General features: G+C 42.7%; 1 protein-coding gene across 6 annotated transcripts in view; it reads right to left on the minus strand.

Annotated features, from left to right (window-relative positions):
• Nucleotides 1-23232, minus strand: part of SUGCT (succinyl-CoA:glutarate-CoA transferase) — a 506744-nt gene that overhangs the window by 194779 nt on the left and 288733 nt on the right. For 2 of the 6 annotated variants that reach the window (XR_012088437.2, XM_073003759.2), the window contains exon 13: nucleotides 14946-15068. The exons of the other annotated variants lie outside the window; for them this stretch is intronic. Coding sequence is in view for 1 of the 2 variants with exons in the window: in XM_073003759.2 (XP_072859860.2) it covers nucleotides 14958-15068 (111 nt within the window). In the remaining variant the exon portion in view is untranslated. The remainder of the gene's footprint in view (nucleotides 1-14945; nucleotides 15069-23232) is intronic. 6 annotated transcript variants of the gene reach the window in all.

A 23232-nucleotide genomic window follows, 5' to 3' on the forward strand; every position in this document is an offset into this window, starting at 1 on the left:
AGAAGAAGAATAGAGCTATTATTTCACCTGTAGGACAACTGTTCTATTGGCAATTGAAGCAGACTGTTGGAAAAAGTGTGCACAAAATCCCATCAGAATTTCTGTTTGAGAGTCTGCGGTGTACACATGATACATATCTTCCTTATAAGTCTGAATGGAATTAGGCCCTGTACTAATGCTTTGGACATATGCAGCACACAATAAAACTGAAATGAAATGGAAGACCAATCACAGGCTTTTCTAAAAAGATTAATCAAAAATGTTATTGGCCGAAGGAGAATAAATCAAAAGGTCACACTATGAGGAACTTATTTTCCACAGTTGTCAGAACACTATATATAATATGCAGTAATGGAGAAGACACCATAGCTGAACCAAAGATTTCCCTAACAAATATATTGAGCAAACGGGAACGGCTCTTACGGAAAAATATATACACATACACATTGAACAATGCTAAGCAACTGTCTAAAACTTAAGGGAAGCCAGCTAATTGAGTGCTAGGGTTGGCACAAACCCCAAGCTCAAAAACAAAACAAAAAACAGTTAAGATAAAATGTTCATACTCAATGGAGAGTTTTCTTCAATTATATTTTACCATCTGATATTTATTAATATTCCACTATGAAAAGAGAAAACATGCTTCATTTCCACTCCAAAAATGCAATTCTGAAGCCACAAGCTCCAACTATGCACACAAAGAGCCCTGGTTCAATCTGGACGTTCATTGGGAAAGGGCTGCATGGAGGGGAGAAATAGAGGCTGTTTAAAAGCTATCTCCTTTCTGTTTGCTAAATGTCATCTACAGTGCTGGCTAGAAGAGATATTTGTATTTCTTTGTACACAAACAACGTCAGCTCTCACTTTTAGGTTCTGTTCCACTATTTGCTGTTACATTTTCATCAAAGAATACTATGCAGGAGCTATATTTCCCATCAGGAGGAGCACATTAATTGTCTTTAATACAAAGAGGAAAAAGTTGATGGGTAACATAGCAGGAGGAACAGCAGAATGTGAGAATCTGAAAATGACTATTAATATGAGCTTCACAAAGATTCATTCATTTAATTGCTTTATTCTCAATGTCACATACAGAAATATCTGTCAACAATCCATTTTAGCAGTTGACATTGTGTTTCAGTTTGTGAATGGTCACAAAAATAATAGAATAGAAGTGGATACAAGCAGAATGAGAACAGGATCATTTATCCTATCTCACCTCACCCTTAAACAATAAAAGGGATAGCAAAAGGAAAGCTCACTGATACTGTATGTTCTAATTCAGAATCAGCCCAATCTGTCTCATGTGGTGGCATGATTCCCTCACTACAAAAGGACACTCACAAGATGCTTGCAGTGGTCAGTTATTGTTTCATGCTCTGAGGCATGAAATAATAAAAAGTATTGCTTGTGATCAAAATTTCAACCTTTGGATGAACGTTTGTCATTTTGTTGCATCCATTCAAATATATTCTATTACACCATGAACATAACCATAATATACAGTACAATGTCACTATTTCCTTATGCCTTGATTGAACTTGAGGTGGAGGAACAGTGTGCGCATGGTGTGCAGACCCTGCAAGGCAGGGCTCATGACTAGAGATGGGGGTATTCATGCTCATATATGAATATGAATATCCCCCCAAAGGTGCAGATGAGGGTCCAGCCTCCTGGGGCCAGACTGACCACTCACCATTTCGCCGCTGCTGCAGGCTCTGTGCTTCCTTCCTACCGCTCCAGAGCTCGCAATGGATTAGCCACTCTTCGACCTGGCAGAGAGGCTTGTCATTCCACCTTCTGCCAGGACTGGCTAATCCACTGTGAGCTCCACAGCGATAGGGAGGGAGCACAGAGCCCGCGGCAGTGGCAGAATGGTGATTGGTCAGTCTGGTCCCAGGGGGCCAGACCCTCATTATCTGCACCTGTGGGGGGATATTCATATTCATATACAAATACCCCCATCTCTACTCATGACTTCAAGCAGTATCACATTGTTGACAGTGCTGGAAAGTGGTGGAGAGTTCTTCCAGTGCCATAACCCTCAAAGTTTGCAGGAAGTGGTGGGCCAGTCAGCTCAGGGTGACTGGCTCATCACTTCCTGCAAACATTTGAGGGTTATGGCACTGACAGGAGCAGCAGCATAGATGTGCTAAGATGGAGGATGACAAAGGTGGCTTCAAGTGCCTGTCCAGGCCTGAACTCAAGTGGACAAGCAGGTGGAAGCAGGAGCAGGGGTGGAAGTGGGGGCAGCAGTGGCAGAACTCAGCTTTCATTAAGTGAGCTGAACCCACTTCCTGCTGGCCAGTTCCAGGGACCTATATTCACAGTTTTCCATTTTTCTTTAATTTTTAATTTTTTTTAAGTCAAAGCGATGGTTTTTCCAGTAACAATGTATGGAACTGAGAGCTGGACCATAAAGAAGGCTGACCGCCGAAGAATTGATGCATTTGAATTGTGGTGCTGGAGGAGACTCTTGAGAGTCCCCTGGACTGCAAGGAGAACAAACCTATCCATTCTGAAGGAAATCAACCCTGAGTGCTCACTGGAAGGACAGATCCTGAAGCTGAGGCTCTGATACTTTGGCCATCTCATGAGAAGAGAAGACTCCCTGGAAGAGACGCTGATGTTGGGAAAGTGTGAGGGCAAGAGGAGAAGGGGACAACAGAGGATGAGATGGCTGGACAGTGTCTGCGAAGCAACCAACATGAAATTGACAGAACTCCGGGAGGCAGTGGAAGACAGGAGGGCCTGGAGTGCTCTGGTCCATGGGGTCACGAAGAGTCGGACACAACTAAACGACTAAACAACAAAGGGATTACTGAAGCTTGGTGTGATGAATGGAATGCAGCAATATTAAGTACAAGTGGACTGGACAGGATTGCAGCTTGAAATGAACTAAGTGTGGGCTGGATGGAACAACTATCAGGTGGATCCACTGTTGGGTAAAACTTTACTCAGAGAGTACTTATCAATGGCTCTTTCATAAACTGGGAGGAGATAACAAGTGGGCTGCCACAAGGCTTAGTCCTTGGCCCTGTGCTCTTCAACATTTCTATGACTGACTTAGATTAAGGGAAGGCTTATCAAATTAGGGAATGACAGAAAACTGGATCACATATATTTGAGTATTGGGGTTGGGTTTAAGTTGATTTCTATCATAATATGTGTCCAGCTCTTCTGATGCATTTGTTAGAAGATGTTCTTTTATCTGAAAGCTGTGTGACTGAGCAGCAAGTATGAGATATTCAGCATAAATAACAATTTTGGTGACTCGAGGAAGTGGTTGGTTATTTATGTAGATTTTTAAAAAATAGGCACCAGAATATTGCCTGGAGTAGGCTATTCGAGTCCTCCATCAAGTGAGTTGTCCTTTAAAGTTAATACAAATCTGCGAGTGTGCAAAATATTTGCTATTATTTTAGTCACCCTGAAGTAAGCAAAGACGTTTGGTTATCCTCTGGGCAATGATAGTACAGTGGACCCTTGACTTACAGATGGCTTGACTAACAGACTTTTTGAGTTACAGACTTCTCTGGCCGCAAAATTTAGGTTTGACTTGCAGACTGAGATTTGACTTACAGACCAGAAAAAAACCAAAATGGAACAAAAACGGCATGTTACAGGATTAATCGGTTTTCAATGCACTGTAGGTCAATGGAGACTTGACTTACAGACTTTTTGACTTGAGAACCGCCTTCCAATACGGATTACGTTCTCAAGTCAAGACCCCACTGTACATGCTGCCTCATCCTTCCTCTCCAGAAGCATGAATGTGAGATTGCACTTTGACAATGGCTGCAAAAAGTCACTAATAACAAAGGGGCCCTTGTCAGACCAAAAGCTAATCACAATATCTATTAACAATCAGTCACAAAATACCTTCACCAGAATGCCAAAAAGCATTGTTCATTTTTATGGAGAGTGTTTCCTGCTACACATTAGTTAAACTGTAAGCTAAGCCTAGGTATTAAAACATGATCACTCAGTTTGTACAGTGGGGTCTCTACTTAAGAACTTAATCCGTATTGGAAGGTGATTCTCAAGTTGAAAAGTTCTTATGTTGAAGCAAAATTTCCCATAGGAATGCATTGAAAACCATTTAATCCGTATCTGCTCTTTTCCGTCCATAGAAACTACAGTGGAACCTCTACTTAAGAACTTAATCCGTTTTGGAATGGTGTTCTTAAGTTGAAACGTTCTTAAGTTGAAGCAAAATTTCCCATAGGAATGGACTGAAAACCAATTAATCCGTCCTGGCTGTTTTTTTTGTTATGTAGAGGTGTGTTCGTACATTGAAGCATTAGTTCCCATAGGAACTAATGCAAAGCTGGTTAATACGTACTCTACCACTAGGGGGATAAATTTTTTGTAACCTAAGATGACCTAAGGTTAAAAAAAGAGCAGGAAAGGTTTTTTTTCCTGTTCTTATCTTGGATTTCTGTTCTCAAGTAGAAGCAAAATTTAGCAAATGGAGCTGTTCTTAAGTTGAATTGTTCTTAAGTAGAGACGTTCTTAAGTAGAGACCCCACTGTATGTAGAGAAATGCTAGAGCTTTACCCTTACTCACTAGTGATTTTTTGTCAAGTTTTTTTTAATGCAGTGTCTCAATTTCCTTGTCACAGAAACTCTAAAATTATTATTGGATTTTTAAATTGTGGTTGGATGCTGAAAAATAATAATATTTCAGGGTAAGGCATTCATTTTAAATGCTGACCTTCAGCCCATCCAATAATTTTTTGATGATTTTCATGTTGATAAGCAATCCTCACATAGTTAACAATAATACATGTTTATTACGGTCATTGACCAGCAAAAGTAAGATACATTTTTAAAATTAGGAGACATAAAAACAATATAAAAGCATTAAAAACACTAAAAACATCAAAGCAATAAAAACATCTATATACATATATACATCTTACTAAATATCTCCTACCTCCCTATCATAGGCCTTATCTATGGGCTATTACAGCTTGCATAGAATGCCAAAATTGTTACTTTGAAGCTCATAGAGCCCATGTGATCATTATACCAAACTGTATACACCAATTTACAGATTCTATAGCTGCACGTTAGGTTGAACCTTTCCTTCACGGATTTTAATTGCAGCAGCACAGAATTTAGCAACTTTTGTCAGCAAATCTGAATTTAGCCCAGTATATCTGCCAGGGCATCACCCTGTCAGCAATAGCTGTGTGATCATCCAAGAAATGCCCTTATGTAAGGGTCAACATGGACTTCTCGAACGTCAGAGTAAAAAGCACAGTGAAGTAACACATGGGAGATAGATTTGATCTCACCAGAGTTACAGGGGCACAAACGCTGAGTGTAAGGGGTGTTGTTATACTTCTCTTCCTGGACTGCTGACAAAAGTGCATTGAAGCAGGCCACAGTAAGAGATTTGCGTTGTTTAGGTGTTAAGGGTAAGTAGAGATATTTTGCCGGTTTGGGTGGAAGCAGTGCGTTGTCAAGCATAAACCTATTTCTGATAATACCAAGGTCCTGCTGCCTTTCTGTCTCAATAATACGCTGCCTAAGATTACTCTTGGCCTTAACGTATCCCATTTGTTGGATACTTTCTACTGAATAGCCGTATCTGTTGATTTTATGGTATATTGCTCTCTTCCAAGGTGACTGATGATTATCCTGTAATACCAGTGAAGTCAGTCCAATTGGTTGAAAGGTTAGTTTTAGCCAAAAGTTAAAAATAGCCAGCCAAGCTCTGGCTTCAACCTTCAGGTAGCCCACGTCAAGCCTGAGGGCTGCATTGGATACCCCTCTTGGAACTTGTAATATAGCCCTCACAAATTTGGATTGAACTACTTCTAACTGGATAAAAGAAGAATAGGGGCCCAATTGTGCCCCATACAAAAGCTGACTAAGGGATTTGGCCTGAAACAATCTTAGTGCAGCTGGAATGTACTCACCTCCCTTTGAATAGAAGAATTTTAGTATAGCAAGGCTAGATTTTTGTGCTGCTTGTACCACATTGTTAACATGGGCCTAGTGGTTTCCTTTATATTGGAGACAACGCCCAAATATTTATAAGCCTTAATTTGTTCTATCTCATGCTCATCTATTAACCACTTATAGATCCTGGGCCTCTGAGCAAACACTAAAACTTTGGTCTTCGAGTAATTTATCTGTAGCATTTCCTCTTTACAGTATTGTGCAAGAGCGTGTAAAGCTCCCTTTAGTCCTATTGGCGTCTGTGAAATTAGGACTGCATCATCTGCATATAACAGAAGTAATATATGTCTATTGGCTAGTTTGGGGGGATGGAACTCTGGACGGCTGAGTGCCATTACCATTGAGTTGATATAGAAATTAAATAACAACGGAGCTAATATACACCCTTGCTTTACACCATTATAGGTTGGAACTTTATCAGACAAGTGTCCTTCCTTGTTGCATCTAATTCTGAGTGTTGTATTTTCATGCAGCTTATACATAAGCAGCAGAAGGTGTCGATCTATTGTGGAAGACTCTAACTTACTCCAGAGCCTATCTCGTGAAATTAAATTAAAAGCTGATCTAAGATCAATAAAAGCGGCAAATAGGGACCCTTGGGGCTTCTTAGTGTACATATCTACTAGGTGCCATAGAATAAGGGCATGATCCTGTGTAGATCTACCAGATCTAAATTCAGCTTGTTCATCTGCCAAAACACTCTCAGAGTTCATCCAATCTATCAATTTCCATGATAAATGTCTGGCATAAAGCTTACTAATCATGGGTTGTAAACTGACTGGCCTATAATTAGCTGGATTGTCTTTTTTACCTTTACTATAAATGGGGATAATAATGGCTGTGTCCCATTCCTATGGCATGTGAGCGTTTTGGTCTATATAAGTGAAAAGGTTTGCCAGAATTGGGGCCCACTATTCACAGTTATTCTTAATGAGTTTGGGAGGAATACCATCACAGCCTGGGGCCTTACCAATTTTCAGTTGGTTCACAAGGTCTTTTATTTCAGAGATTGATACAGAGTGCCATTCTGGTAGATTCCTATATAGACGACTCACATGAAATGAGGGATTGTCTCTTTTGGCATAAAGCTCATGGAAGTGGGCTTCCCACACTCGAGCATTAATATAAGAGTTCATCCTAACCGAAGGATTATCGGTAGTCGATGTTGTGGATTCCCAAAATGATTTCATATCTTTCCCCCTGACTGCTTTGATAAGTTTTTCCCATTGTATCTGTTGAGCTCTCCTTTTTTTTCTCTTTAATTAATTTCTTATAGCCTTTCTTAAGTTGCAGCAGTTCCTCCACTTCCATTGATGATGGGTTTTTGTTTTTATTCTGTTTAAATTTGGAAATTACCAGGTTTTTTGCATCAACACACTCCTTATCAAACCAGTTATAGGACCTGCGCTTGTTAGTATGGGTTTCTGTTGAGTTATTTGAACCAGCTAAGTCTACTTTATTTATTAGTGTTTCATACTTCGCAATTATGTTGCTACTTTGGCCCGCTTTAAAAAAGGTGGAATGGATCTCAGAGAACTGACTGTTATTATCAGCTGGGGAGAAATGCCTGCGGTGGCCTTCGAAGGACCCTTCCGAAGGGTCCTTCTGAGGCCACCGCGGGGGAAGGGGGGGATCCGATGCCTGTCAGGCATCCTGGGCTAAGATCCCACCCGCCGACGGTTACCCAGCCTTGGGTAACCGGCGGCGGGTGGGATCCTAGCCCGGGATGCCTGAAAGGCATCTGGATCACCCCGCTCTCCCACTCTCCCCCAGCGGCTTGGATCGGACCCGTGGGGGCTAGCCCTGCCTTGGCTGGACTCCCAAGAGTCCAGCCATGGCAGGGCTAGCCCCCGCGGGTCCGATCCAAGCCGCGGGGGGAAGGTGGGGAGATCGGATGCCTGTCAGGCATCCTGGGCTCGGATCCCACCCGCCGCCGGTTACCCAGCCTTGGGTAACCAGCGGCAGGTGGGATCCTAGCCCGGGATGCCTGAAAGGTATCCGGATACCCCCGCTCTCCCACCCTCACCCCCCGGCTTGGATCGGACCTGCGGGGGCTAGCCCTGCCATGGCTGGACTCCCAAGAGTCCAGCCATGGCAGGGCTAGCCCCCGCGGGTCCGATCCAAGCCGCGGGGGGAAGGTGGGGAGACCCGATGCCTGTCAGGCATCCTGGGCTCGGCAGCGCGGGGCGGCAGGGACAGGGTGGAGGGGTCCCGAAGGTTTCCAGGCTTTTTCCAGGCTTTGGGATTCCCCCTCCACCCTGTCCCCTTCGCTGGCAGCCACCCCTCGCTGCTTTCCCCAGCCTGGATCGGGCTCTTGGGAGTCCAATCTCGGCTAGGAAAGGCAGCGCAGGGCGGCGGGGACAGGGAGGAGGGGTCCTGAAGGCTTCGGGATCCCCCCTCCACCCTGTCCCCTTCGCTGGCAGCCACCCCTCGCTGCTTTCCCCAGCCTGGATCGGGCTCCTGGGAGTCCGATCTCGGCTAGGAAAGGCAGCTCGGGGCGGCGGGAACAGGGAGGAGGGGTCCCGAAGGCTTCGGGATCCCCCCTCCACCCTGTCCCCTTCGCTGGCAGCCACCCCTCGCTGCTTTCCCCAGCCTGGATCGGGCTCCTGGGAGTCCGATCTCGGCTAGGGAAGGCAGTGCGGGGCGGCGGGGCCAGGGAGGAGGGGTCCTGAAGGCTTCCAGAATTTTGCCTGGAAGCCTTCGGGATCCCCCACCCACCCTGTCCCTGCCAGTTTTTAGTCCATTGGAACGCATTAACCAGCTTTTAATGCGTTTCAATGGGCTTTTTAATTTCCCTTTACGATGTTTCCGTATAGCGACGTTAATCCTGGAACGGATTAACGTCGCTATACGGGGCACCACTGTAATCTGAACTTTTGTTATGTCTCATCATTATAGTTCAAACCACATGAAATATAAACTGCACAGTTTTGTTTTAGTTTGCTAATGCTTAATCATTTCTTGAAATAACTGTGTCAATGTCTGCCTCTCTTTTTCTACAAGGCACACAGAGGGATATTATACACTGAGCCCAATCCATGTAGCCTACATTGGCTTCAGCAAGAAAAAAATACCACTAGCATGAATGCCTGCTAAGTCACCCAGAAAGAGAATACGTGGAACGTACCACGATCCTGTCCTCTGAGTAGGACAATATTTCAAATGTTTGAACTTTGAAATGACCTCCTAGGCAAACATATCCCATGTCTTCTCATTAATTATAATCACTAAAAGAACACAATCCTAAAGGACCTGGCCCTGATTTGAAATGGCATAGGAATATGCAGTTAATTTATACATCATGTAAGTACTCTGTAACTTCAGATTTACCGTGCTTGGACCCTCATAGGGTTGAGTCTATGGTGAATAAACAGTTACTGAAACACGGTCGAACTGAACAGCTGTCTGGAGTATGGACAATATTCACAGACACTTTCTAACCAGTAATAGCTTAGACAAAACTCCTTTTGCACATATCATTAAGAAAATTTATGATCTTCACTGTTCTTTAGAAATTTATTACATTTCCCTCAACATGTTTTCCTGTTTTCAAAACCAGTCTGGATTCTTCGTAGTAGCTGGAAAGACAAATAAATGTATTTCAAATGCATTGTCTTGGTCACTCATCTTTCATCAGAAAATGTATGTATCACTCACCTCAGATGCTGCTGCATTACTTGGTCAGCCAGCTAGAAAAGAGATCTCGAAGCAATTTCAGCTGGAAAACCTCCACAACCCCAGAATCCTTCTAGCTCAGAAAATCAGTCTACGCTGCAGGCCCAACCCAGTATCAATGGCAGCTATGAGGTTCCCATATATGAGGGGCTTAGACTTACTTGAGTGCTGCTTGTTGCTGCACCTTTTGTGGCAATTTGGGGCACTGGGATTAGATCTGGATTGTTTAAGGGGGAAAACAGGAGCCTATCACCAAGAACGGTGAATGAATGTTCAAATACAGGAAGACTGGGCCAGGGGCATAGCCTGGTCCAGCTCCAGGGCCCATTCAGCCAACCCCTGCTCTCAGGTGTTTGAGAATCATGGAGTGGTATGCCTGTGTGAGTTCCAGAAGATGGTGCCTTCTGGTAGAATCTTCAGTGGCTGCTGAAGTGAATGATGGTGAGCACTCGGCGCACTTAGGCTTCTTGATGCACTGGATCCAACCCCCCTCAATGATGGTCAGTGATTGCTGATGTAACCAATAAAGTTGTGGTGTTTTTCTTCTAAAGATAATCTTATGTTTCATTTTCCTTTTGTGCCATTGAAAGAGCCTGAGTTGGGGGCACCCATTCAATCACAGGCCAGCATCTACAGTCTTTCCTCTCTTAGGGAACCTTTCAACCTTTTAAAAAGTGTTATTTGATACACAAGAGCTTTTGTCATGACTGGCCCTTCCATAGTCCTCTGCTTGCCACTACCACAAATAAAGTCTTGCTGAAATGCTTCAGACATTTTGGAAAATTCAGCTGCCTTGATTCATGAGAGACATTGTTACCAAAATGTGATGTTGAAAGAGGCACTGCTTCCACGTGGAAAAGTCTATATAGGTTATTTACTTTCTCTCTAATAAAATAGCTCAAAAGGCATTTGGTATTTTTCAAATGCTTAATGTTTTTAAGGAAAGCTCAATGAAACTTGAAAGGGAATCCATTAACCTATAGAACTGCTTGCACTGCTGCTTAGAGAAAGCAAAAAGGATGCCACTGACCATATGAGTGTTGGTGTGTATGCTTGCATATGTACACATCAACACACAAACAGTTTAGAAACCTGCATGAGAAGTAGGAATGATATTATTTCCTCTTCTCCTTTGCTACTATTGCTTGATTCTGATTACATCATGACACTTAAAATGCTCTCTTCAGTGTGCCAAGCCTATGGAAGCCTGCCTGTATTTTGTTACGTAAAGCACGATCCAGCACTGCCCTCCATGGGTCCTTTGCCAAAGAGCGATTTTCTCCTCTTGGCTTGGCTCTCTCTGGGTTCCGTGCCTGCCTATTGCTGCAGCCTTTGCAGCTGCCTAATTAATGCAACTAAGCAAAGCCATGGCATTTCCAGAACATTGAGAAGCTAGGAAGGATACAAAGAGATTGATTGACCAGAAAAAAAGACATGGCAGATTCCAAGAAACTATTTTATAAAACTGACAAAATAGATGACAGCAGACTGGAGCCAGATATAGGCCCATGTTAACTCTCTGACAGAAAAGGGCTTTCCTGCCCGCCCGCCCCGTCACTGTGGCAGCACCTCCAGAATCTAGTGACTCTGTTGAATGGCACAGGCATTGGTACAAAGCAATGGAGAGACGTACTTCTGAAAATGAAGCAGAGGCACTTCTGATGAGCAGAGCTCAACTAAAGAAAATTGCCTTCACCTAATTTTTAGGGATTTTCATTTCTCCCTCAGCCCCATCAGAGGCTACCCCGTTTAGCAAAGGACCCCAACCACTGTGTGTAGCATTTTCAGGGGGCAGGAGTATCAGTCATGTGGAAGGATGATATAACAAGATCCATTTCATTCAATCCAGTGGCACAAGTCAATACATAAATCTGGAGGTGTGTGCTTGAAGGGGGCTGCATGGTATAGTACAGGAATGACCAAGTTTGTGAGCCTGAAATGACATTTAGGGGCCAGAAGCCAAGATATGTTACTTCCCCATTACCCCACGTACAGCAAATTGACCAAGAAGAACTCACAATCTCTACCTCAGCCTCAGGATTTTTTTCCAAAAGGGAAGCTTGAAATGTGATTACAGAGAATACAGAGAAAGCATTGCTCTTTTTACCTGCCAAAGTTTGGCACAGAATCATTTATGAATAATAAGAAGTCTCTAGGATAATTTGTAATTCTTGAAGAGGTAAAGCATAGTTCTTTCCTGGTCCTCATTCTATAGTAGTTATAACTGCAGCTTTCTTTTTAGAAGAAGAAATTGTGATATACCATTCAATTCTGAACAGATCAACACCCATTTTTTCTCATAAACATCATGAAAGAAAGTATTACAGAATTTGTCATCTAGATTCAGGCCTCTGGTCTTCATATTATTGGAGAAGAGCTGTACATTTTTCCAAGAATAAATTAAAATTGAACATCTACAACAGGAATATGTTTCCCACTTGCATAACCTTGTGTAGATTTGATATTCGGCTGTGCACTATCATACCCATAACCCTGTTCAGGTTAGATGAAAGGCATCATTTAATCCAAATATTGACATTCCCCTAAATCCAAAATGTATGTATGTATGTATGTATGTATGTATGTATGTATGTATGTATGTATGTATGTATGTATGTATGTATGTATGTATGTATGCATGTATGCATGTATGCATGTATTTATTTATTTATTTATCCATCCATCCATCCATCCATCCATCCATTCATTCATTCATTCATTCATTCATTCATTCATTCATTCATTCATACCCTGCCCATTTAGACCAATGGTCTACTCTATTCCAAATACTCTGGTTATCATGCCATGGAAAAATGGGCTACAGTGCCTTCAGAGATTCCATTGTCGCACACTGATATCAAGGAGCATTAATGTTATATCTTTAGCCAGTATCCTGTTCAGTATTTATGCATGTGGAATTCCAGGGGCAGAAAGTGCAACACAGTCAAATGAGGTACTGCTCATGTGCCTTGACATAGGCAAGCAGAAGCTCATCAGATTGTTGCAGTAGCTTCTCCAGATGGCAGTCTGCAAGTGCATATTGAACAGAATACTGGCATATCTTACCATCCCTTTACCCTTTGTCATGGAGCTATCTCATAGTTAAGTAATTTAGGGAGCAGCTCTGTATCACGCTAAGCTATTTTCCAATTTAGCTCAGTATTGTCTACTCTGACTGGCAGCAGTAATGCAGACAAGGGTATTTTTCGTCTTATCTGATACTCTTAATTAGATATGCCTTGGACTGTACATGGGACCAATCACATGCAACCCTGTGCTCTAACCTTGATGTCTAATCTTCCCCATAACCTTGTCAAATCTTTTAAAATCATCCTTCATGTGAAAACAAGCTACATATATCCAGACAATGGGAGAGGCGTTAGACATGCAAAAGTATATTGTATTCATTCTGCCTTCCTAAATAAGGTTATTGGTAGGTAGAAACATTTAAATGATAGCTGGTAAAGAATAGCATGTAAAGGCAAACGGGCAAACTTCAGCATGCAATAGCCAAGTGCTTACAGTGGTGCCTCGCTTAATGATTACCTTGTTAAACGACGAATCCACTTGTCAATGAGGTTTTTGCGATCGCTATAGCGATCGCAAAACAATGTTTTAATGGGAGAAAATCGCTTTACAATGATCGGTTCCCTGCTTCGGGAACCATTTTTTCGCTCAACTATGGTTTAAAAACAGCTGACTGGTGGCTCTCAAAATGGCTGCCCGCTGTGCAAAATGGCTGCCTGCTGTTTTTAGGACGGATTTTTCACAAGACAGGCACCGGAAAATGGCCACCCTATGGAGGATCTTCACTGGACGATTAGGTATTTAGCCCATTGGAATGCACTGAGCGGTTTTCAATGCATTTCAATGGGTTCCCCCCGCTTGATTTCGCTTTACAGCGATTTCGCTGGAACAGATTAACATCGTCAAGCGAGGCACCACTGTATAAGGAAAATATTACAGAATGCCTCCAGGCAACTACAGTAGCTCCCCATTACAACTGCCTTCCACGCTAGTGAGGGCTGTCTAAACAGTTGAATTGTCTCTAAATTAGTCTCTGGAAAAGCAAAGGCACCATAGAAAAACCTCTTGTTTGAAGATGATTCTGCATCAGAATTTATAAAAAGAGCAGATTTTTTAAAAGAAACAAACCCCTCATCGCCAAGTGGTAGGAGATTTCTCACACATCTGATCGTATGATGGAAAGGGAAAACTTCACTGCCAAATTCCAGCATTTTTCAAGAGATGTTTTTCCCCACTTTGAGGAAATCTGATAAGAGGTTGACGACTATTCCATTTGTCTCACTAACTCTGTTTTGTAATCACAGTCATATTCAACTGAATAGTTCAGGTAAAGGAGAAAATCTGAAAACCATTACAGTCAGGCCACATCTGAACTTCTCATTATTGCACACTCCTAAGTGTTGTGATAAATGAGAACACATAAGGAGGCTGTTTTCCAAGAGGAAGCCTCAGGCACTGCTCTTTCCAGTAGACAAAGTTCAGCCCCCTGACATCCGCTGTGTGGAGGTTCGCTGCTCCACAGCAAGCAAATCTGGCCGGAGAAGTTCCGCTAGCTCAACAGACTCATCTGGGTCACTGCCCTGACCTTCTGTTCTCCAATGCTCAGCATTCTCTTTGTTAGGTGATTCCAGCATGCTTTGAAATTTGGTTTGGCATCAAGACCACAGTTGTGCCAACTTCTGAAAGGAAGATAGAGGGGATAGTAGGATTTATTCTTCTTCCTCCTAACTAGGCAGCAGAGTGCATCTGCCCTTAAGGAAGGGCCATGGGAGGGGGAACTTGAATTCACATGTAGGAAGGTCCAGCACATCCCTGCATACTCAAAAAGAATCTGTTAAATATAGAGCAACAGTGTAGGATTGCAAGGGGTGCTTTTATGATCTATTTGTCCTTGCTGACTTACGTTGCAGTAAAACCAAAGAGGCACAAATAGTCAAACACTGTACCCTAATCAGACAACACAGCAAATAAAGTTGAGCAAGCCAAGTGCTTTTGCAGAAAAATAATCCTCAGCAGTCTGCATTTATCAGAAGCAAGGGAGGAAACAAAAGATGGGATGGAATCATGTCCAACTTCTTATCAGAATTCCCTAAGGTCAGGCTTGGCAGCATTTCCCACAATTTTTAAGACATTTTGATTTCTAAATTTATCTGCTATATGCTGCCATCCCCCATTGTCTTAGTCTTGTCCTCACGTTTCTAAACATCCTTGTAAAGTTTATGAGCAATGGTAATAGGATTGGAGAAAATAAGCCTTATATTCCAGCTTACCTGTAACTTGGCTCACATTGTAATTTTCCACATCTGCTCTGGCTCAGTGACATGAATGAGAGATAGAGACTTACTATCAACGAAGAGAAGGAAAATCAGCAAAATGAAGGGACCAGGGAAAAGCTGGAATAGAATGGAACAGAATGACATGGAACTGGGAGTTCTTAATAAAAATTCCTTGTGAAAAGGCACACAAGGGATACAACCATGACAATTCGAATTTAGTAAGGCCCACCAGAGACATGTGGTATACGTCAGAACTTAGTTGTTCTGTATAGATTTGGGATTCGCCTATACAATATAAGAGTCCAAATGGACCTATAGCAAACCTGGGTCCTTCAAAGCTCTCCCAAAGAGATTATTGGAGTGATTATGGAACTTTACAAGCAAAAGAAGGGGCAGAAGGTCTGTCTGTAACATGTCTGTTTTCTGTTCCACATAAAAAAAATGCCAAAGGGGAGTGGAAGAAAGAGAGGTTCTTACCTGTAACCATGGTTCTTTGAGTGGTCCTCTACGAATCCACACAAATGGGTTTTTTCTGCGTCTGCGCAGGACTCCTCGAAATATTCTAGAGCTTAAAAAGACATGATTAGTAGGATGTTGCCCCATGGTGTGCATGTTCTGCCCACCCATAATATCTCGGTTCCGAAATATCCGCCGCTGTCAAGGCTCTGACTCCCACAAAGCTCAAGACACCAGGTGATGGACAGTGGGGAGGATGGGCAGGATGTGTTGATTCACAGAAGACCACTTGAAGAACCATGGTTACAGGTAAGTAACCTGTCTTTCTTCTTCGTGGCCTCTGTGAATGCACACAAATGGGTGACTGGAGGGCCGTCACACCAACAACGAAGTCAGCACAGTCCTTCCAAAACTTGCTTTCTTCTTGGCCCTGACGTCAAGACGATAATGCGTCACAAAAGTTGAGGGTGTAGACCAAGTGGCTGCTCGACAGATGTCAGGGACTTCAACACCACACAACCACACTGTAGATGTAGCCATCGCTCTCGTAGAGTGCGCCTTCAGCACTTATGGTGGAGTCTTGCCTGCCAAGTCATAAGCTAAAGTGATAGCAGAGACAATCCACCCCAAGACGGTCTGCGAGGACGTTGAGGATATCTTGGGCAGGAACCTTCTGGATAGCATGTTTGTGAAGAAGGAGGATAACCTCATCCTCTAGAGCAGATGAGTACTTTGTGGGTCTGACATGACCAAGAGGAGGAAGCTCCTTGAATTCCAATAGGTAACCGAAATGTATGATGGCGAGCACCCAAGTGTCCTTGGTAATGGTGAACCACTTGTTGAAAAAGGGAGCCAGACAGGGATGATGGGGATAGTCCAAGAGAGGAGAGTCAAATATATTGTTTATTTTTTCTTGTAGGGCAACGGAAACCTTGTCTGTGTTGAGCAGGAGCTTGGGACTGGAAAGGAGGCGCAGAAGAGGAAGGCTGAAAAAAGTTGAATTTCTCAGGAGCCTGAGCCAGAGGTTTGTAAGGGCTATAGGGGTGCTGGTATGATTGATGGAAAGTGAAAGGCTTACACCACTGATTGCATTGGTATCTGGGCTATTGAATGGAGTAAGAGTGGGCAAATTTTATGTAAGTTTTCCATTACCTCGTCAGTCTTTTCACTGAAGAGGCCCACACCATCGAAGGGCAAATTCTCAATACGAGACCAAGCATTGTCAGTGATCCCCGCAAACCGCAGCCCTGTATGCCGTCTAAGGGCAATGGCAGAAGCCAAAGATTTTGAAGCAGCTTCAGCCGTGTGGCAAAATGTCAGATGCTGTTGTTTAGCCAAAGAAGTGGCCTCAATGTGGGTGTTGAGAGTACTGGTTCTAATCTCTTCAGGTGCAGCTTGAAGGACAGGAAGGATTTTATTCCATAGCTGCCTGTGATAAGCCCCCATTGCAGCTTGATAGTTTTGACACCCTCATAACGAAAGAAGTCAGAGAATATAGACAACAATCCAGTATGTCTAGTTTCCTTCCCTCCTTATTAGTAGGAATGACTGAGGACTGATTGCCTGCTCGGGACAATAATGGAATTTGGTGGAGGATGTTTGACTAGAAACGCTGTTTCAGTGCCGTGAGTGTGGTAATGATTCTCCACATGTCTCAAAATCTGTAAGGACATTGATGGTTTGTCCCAAGATCCCTTAATAAGGTCCAGCATGGCTGGGATGAATGCCAAACTCAATGGGGGAGATTTTTCTTGATTAATGTCATCAAATACGAGGTCATGCTTGGGAGGAGATGTCTGTTCAATGTCCAGTTCCAACGATTTGGCCATGCGAAAGATGAGCTGTCCGTAAGAAGTAAAGTCCACAGATGGAGATGGAGGATGAACATTTGCAACATCAGAATTTGGGGTTGGTAGATTTGATGGGGATTTCATGGATGACTCAAAGGGAAGATCATGTTCAGAAACTGTTGATGCTGAAGATTCTCCCGAGATGGAAAGTGCTGGAGAGGGAGAGCATTGATGACCTTGATAAACAGAAACAAGAGGGGTTGGTGCTGGGACCCGATGGTCAGAGCGGGATCCAGATAGAGAGACAGACCGGTGTGAGATTGAAGCTGACGGTACCGTAGAAGAGCATTGCTGTTTAGATGGAACAGGTTAATGTCGAGCGGACCTGTGTCAAGACGGAATAGGGTCACGACATCGTAGCTCAGCGCTAGACAAATGGTGTTTAGAAGATTTCTTAGATGTCGGCACCATTGCAGTGGGCTCGTAACTGGCTCAGTATCAACTCCGAACAGTAGGTGGCGATGAGGATTTGGATGGGGCTTAAACATACCAAACACGTTTGGGATGCTCATAATACTCTGGAACAAACCTTGGGTCATATTGGTTGAATCGGTATCAGTGGTGATCACCATGTCGATCAATGTCATAAAGAGGCTCTCCATATTCAGGAAAGGCAGAACAAATATTACCCCCCCGATACTGCAGGGATGGACACCGCTTTGTTGTCCTATTCCTTGGAGGGGATTGTGAAATTGATGCCTCTGAATTCAACAGAAACAGGGTTAGAATGGGCCAAGGCCAGTCTGGATATGATATCAGCCTCAGAGTGGCCATTACTTGGTGACACACTCGGAATGGAGACCGAAGCTTGAGCCCGAGTAGGAAGACTTGATTCCCCTGCTTCAGAAATGAAGCCTTGGTCTGGGATGTCCCTTGACAATTCCTCCAGGATGGGAGATGGGAGGGAGATGTGGACAACTGGAGGCTTAAGAGCCTGATGAGTTTTAGGAGCCCGCTTTGTTTTCTTTTGTTTGACTCTGTACTTATCCTTTCGCTTTTTACCAGATTGAGTCTTCGCCAACATTGAAGACTTTGAGGTTGAGGTCGATACCGATGAAAGCTGATTGGAAGCCTTGGTAGAAAACCTCAGTGAGGGAGAAGGAGCCAATGGGATGGAAGACTCAGATCGAGATGGTGGAACTGGGGTAAGTTCAATTGTGGGACTGGTTGGCAGACTGGAAGGTGCAAAGATTTTTCCCACAAGTGGGACCTTAGTCTTTGAATCTGGAGTTTTAAAGATGGTTCTGTTAACTTTTTACACTCCGGACAAGTGTGTGTTTGGTGACCCTCACCCAGACAGAACAAGCAATGATCGTGACTGTCCGTAAAAGGCACACGTCGTGCAGCGCTTGAATGGGCCTGAGGAGGCCATAAAAAAGGGGCGGGAAGGGGGGAAAGAGGAGGAAGACAAAGAAAAGATAACTCACAGGGAACGTTCGTAAATTTAAAAAAAAAACTTGATTACGTTCGTAATCCAAGAATTGAAAACCATAATGCAGTCCAAAGATCAGAAAATGGTAGACAGAATCACAAATCACAAACAGCTCTAGAAGTCACAGAGGAGTTCAATTTTAGTGGCGGCTAAAAGGAACTGAGGTATTACGGGCAGGCAGAGCATGCACACCATGGGGCAATGTCCTACTAATCACGTCTTTTAAAGCTCTAGAACAGTGGAGGCAAACCTTTTTCGGCTCGAGTGCCCAAAATGAGGGCATGGGGAAGAAACCAGTGGCTGCCGTGCCACCCAGAAGACCAGAACCGGAACAGGAAGTGGCAGTTTCAGGGGGAGTCATGGGGACGGACAGGAAGTTAAAGAGGGAATCATGGAGATGGATAGGAAGTTAAAGGGTGAATCATGGGGACAGACAGGAAGTTAAAGGACCCAGAACAGGAAGAGAAACGGGGAATCCCAGCTGCAGCCACTTCAAAAGGTTTATCGTATGCCAGAAGAAAGGGCTTTTTGTGCCAGTTGTGGCACGTGTGCCATAGGTTCACCATCACTGCTCTAGAATATTCCGAGGAGTCCTGTGCAGGTGCAGTAAAACTCATTTGTGTGCATTCACAGAGGCCACAAAGAAGAACAGAATATTGGTGGAATAATTTTGCAACAGACAGGTCTGGCTTTTAATGTAATTGATTTTTACCATGGTTGTCCAATAATAATGCTTTGGGGAAGAAGTAATAAAATAATATATGTTTGCTTCTAGCTTGTTTTCTGCTCTTTGCTAGTTAGTTCTGTTTTCTGAAAAATAATATATAAAGAGTAGAGATGGGGGTACTTGTATTTGTATATGAATACAAATAGTCCCCACCACATAACGAGGGTCCAGCCGCCGGCGGCTCCACTCTCCCTTCCAATCACTCCAGAGCTCGCTATCAGCTATCCACTCATGACAGAAGGAGGGAAGACGAGTCTCCCTGCTAGGCTGATGAGTGGATACCCCATCTCTAAAGAGTTTAGAAGGTTTTTGATTACTCATCAAAGCTATTCCCAGATGAGTTTCCCTCTTGTTTCATAGAATCATAGAACTGCAGGGCTGGAAAGAATCCCAAGGGTCACTAAGTAGAGCCCTCTGCCACAGCAGGAAATCCAGAGCTACAGCTACCTCTAGCATACAGCCATCCAATCTCTGTTTTAAAATCTCCAACAAAGGACCCTCCACCACCACCTTTTGCAGTAGTCCATCCTGAACAGCTGTGTCAGGAACTTCATCCTAATCTTTAGTCAAAATAACCTTTCTTGCAATTTAAATCCATTATTTTGGATCCTATTCTCTTGATTTTCAGAGAACAATTTTTCACCCAGCCTTTCCTAGCATGCATTCCTTTCCAATCCAGTTGCATTCTAAAATCTTTGGCCTTCAATTCTCAGCACGTTTAATCTTTTTTCTTGCTGTTGTTTATTTGAATCTGTCTACAATTTTTATTTTTTATACAGTGTCACTTCCCTTATATCATAACCCAGACTCACTATGGTCCTTAGAGAGCCTCCCTCTGGCCCAAATGACACTCCCCAGCATTCTCATGCATCAAAACAAACAAACAAACAAACAAACAAACAAACAAACAAAAAACCTTTTCAACTTTTAAAAATGCTCAGAAAGTCTCTTTGTGCCTTTTAGGGGGTGTGGGAATCAAATGTGCCATGTTTGTCCCTAGCACCCTAGTTCCCCACAAACCTCAAATTATTTCTTTCTTTTAAAAAGGTTTACCACTAGAGAGTGTGAGAGGACTTTTTCAGTTTAAAAAAACCTTTATAAAAAAAATATTTTTGGGATGGGTAAGACACACAAGTGTGTGCAGCCAGTGTTCAGATGTGCATGTGTGACCCTTGGACCTCTGGAAGTTGACCACCTCCTTTTGAGCCACTTTGTATGTGGGCAGCTTTAACATATTTGTTATTTAGTTCCGTATTCTTCTCTGACTGGTAAAACATCTTCTTGGTGATTCAGTCCTCTTTGCTTCCTCCTTTCCTCCCTCTCCCTCTCCCTCTCTCTCTGTGGCTGTAATTGTTGCACAGACATGTAGATACACACAGAGTTCTGTATAGAGTATGCACAAGAACATGAGAGACGCTGCAAACTAAAACAACCGGAAAAATCAGCAGTAGCTGAACATGCCCTAAAACAAGCTGGACATGAAATTCTATTTCAAAATACTGAAGTACTGGACAACACCAGAATCTGTATGTTAGACTGCACAGGGAAGCCATTGATATCCATAAACATAAACTTCAACAAAGAGGAAGAAGACCTAAAACTAAAGGCCTGGCTTCCAACATTGAATAATACAGCCTGCAAAAGGTCAACAAACTCTACCCAGCCACAAGGGCCAGGGATCATTGCACAAAAAAACCCAGCCAACAACACCCATCAACCACAGTGACAGATAATCTCTCCCCCCCATCACAACAAAAACATGATGATCACCCTATCTCCTGAAAAAAGACAAAAGCTCTTCCCACAGCTATAAATACTCAACTATCCAACAAACAGCAACAGAGCAAGGACAGAGTTCCCACTCCAGTCCTCTGAAGATGCCGGCCACAGAGACTGGCGAAACTTTAGGAAGAACCACCTTCAGAACACGGCCAAAAAACCCGAAAAACCCACAACAACCATAGGAACTATTATTAAACACACTGAGCACCCCAAATTATATTTAATTCATTGTATTCATAGGGGCAAACTGTTACATTAAAACAATGGTTCGCAACCTTTTTCAAGTTGCAACCCCCTTTTATAAAGTAGAGGCTTTCTTTTTGCCGCCAAGGTCCTGTTTCTCATACATATACATGTCATCATTTTAATAACCTGCTCCAGAAGGTAAATGGAGACATTATTTAACAATAATAATGCAATACATGTAAGGCAATCTCCAGAAAACACCTTGTGACCACCAGGCTGGGAAAAACTGCATCAAGGAAATGGCTTATTCTTTCTGATTAGCCCATTTTTGCTTCTACAATGATTTTTTTAGATAAATGCAAATCAAACCTATGACTTTTGAAGGAACAATCCCAAAATACACCCTGTTAGAATTCAAGACACAATGATATATGAAAGTACATGTCGTAGTAAATAGATGCCTTTCCCCATTGAAGGAAGCACCACTTTTAACGATATGTTAACCATATTCTATAGTTTGACTCAGAAATATTAAAAGTTAGTTGAGGGCAGTTCTATGATGTATGCATACAAGTGGCCCACAACACTGGGAGGAACGGAATACCTTTTTATGCCCTCTTTTAGTAAACTTTGAAAGTGCTTAACACAAAATTCCCTCAACCTCTTTTTCTGAAATTGTGCAGATGTTTTTTTCTGGCAGTGCTTCTATGGCATATGTCATTTTCATATACACTTCTCCCCACCTCCCACTTTAGTAAATACTTTCCATAGGAATCCTCAGATTGCAAAGACTGCTCTTGTATAAACAACAGCTACCACAAAATAAAAAAAAAAACCTTGCACCTGCCCTAAACTTTTACATGATGCTTCTTTGATACTTCTGGTTCTGCAATGCATGGATACTGCTCAGAGGAAAACGGACAGGGAAGCAAACCCTTCCCTTCCCCTGAAAGAACAAAGAGTCATTAGTGCATACACATCTATGAATGTCTATGCTGTACATACGCAAACACAGTCTTTCTTTCTGAAATACTACAGCTTTTAATGCAGACTCTCCACAATGCATGAAGGACAGTAAACACGTTCTTTCTTAAGTTCTTCAGACTGAAGACTGATATCACACAAAATTCACAAAACCAGAGGGTGAGGAAAATTCCATTTTCTTCTGCAGTTTGAAGTTTTCAACACTGATGTACACACAGACTTAAATCTTTGTGAAATATTGCCCTTCTCTCCCTTTTATTATCAAAAGTAATATAGTTCTGTACAAATTATAAGCTTGGGATAAGCTATCTTGGAATGCAGTTGTTGAAGTTAATTTTGTCAATCCTGTGTATTGTCTTCATAATTATTTCTATGACTATATAAAAAACAGGCCAAGATATGATTATCTCTTATTAATTCAAACTTTCCTGTGAATATAAAGTTTTAGATCCTCTAAAGAAAAGAGGTTTGTCAGTCATATGGATACCTCATGAACTGATTAAATAAATCTAAATAAATTTGAATCTAACTAAATCTAGAACCATCCCATTGTTTTTAGCACCCAAAATCTGAGAAAACCATATGAAATTAATGATTCCCTGACAAATAAGATAATGGCTGCAAAATGGATACTGCTTAAATCTTTAAAAAATCCAGAAGGGGCCAATTGCACAAATGTGAATTATCACTAACGGAACCCAAAGTATGACATCATTGCATGTCAATCAGGGGATGGAGCAGGAGGGGCGGAGTCAGAATGACAGTTGGAACAGCTGGTGGAGACAGTTAGGGGTTGGAATCAGAGATAGAGAGAGGTTCAGGCAGAGTTAGGGACCAGAAGTTATTAAGAGAGTGCTAGGATTT

This window comes from Pogona vitticeps, chromosome 6 (assembly GCF_051106095.1).
Source record: "Pogona vitticeps strain Pit_001003342236 chromosome 6, PviZW2.1, whole genome shotgun sequence".
In the NCBI taxonomy this organism is placed as follows: domain Eukaryota; kingdom Metazoa; phylum Chordata; class Lepidosauria; order Squamata; family Agamidae; genus Pogona; species Pogona vitticeps.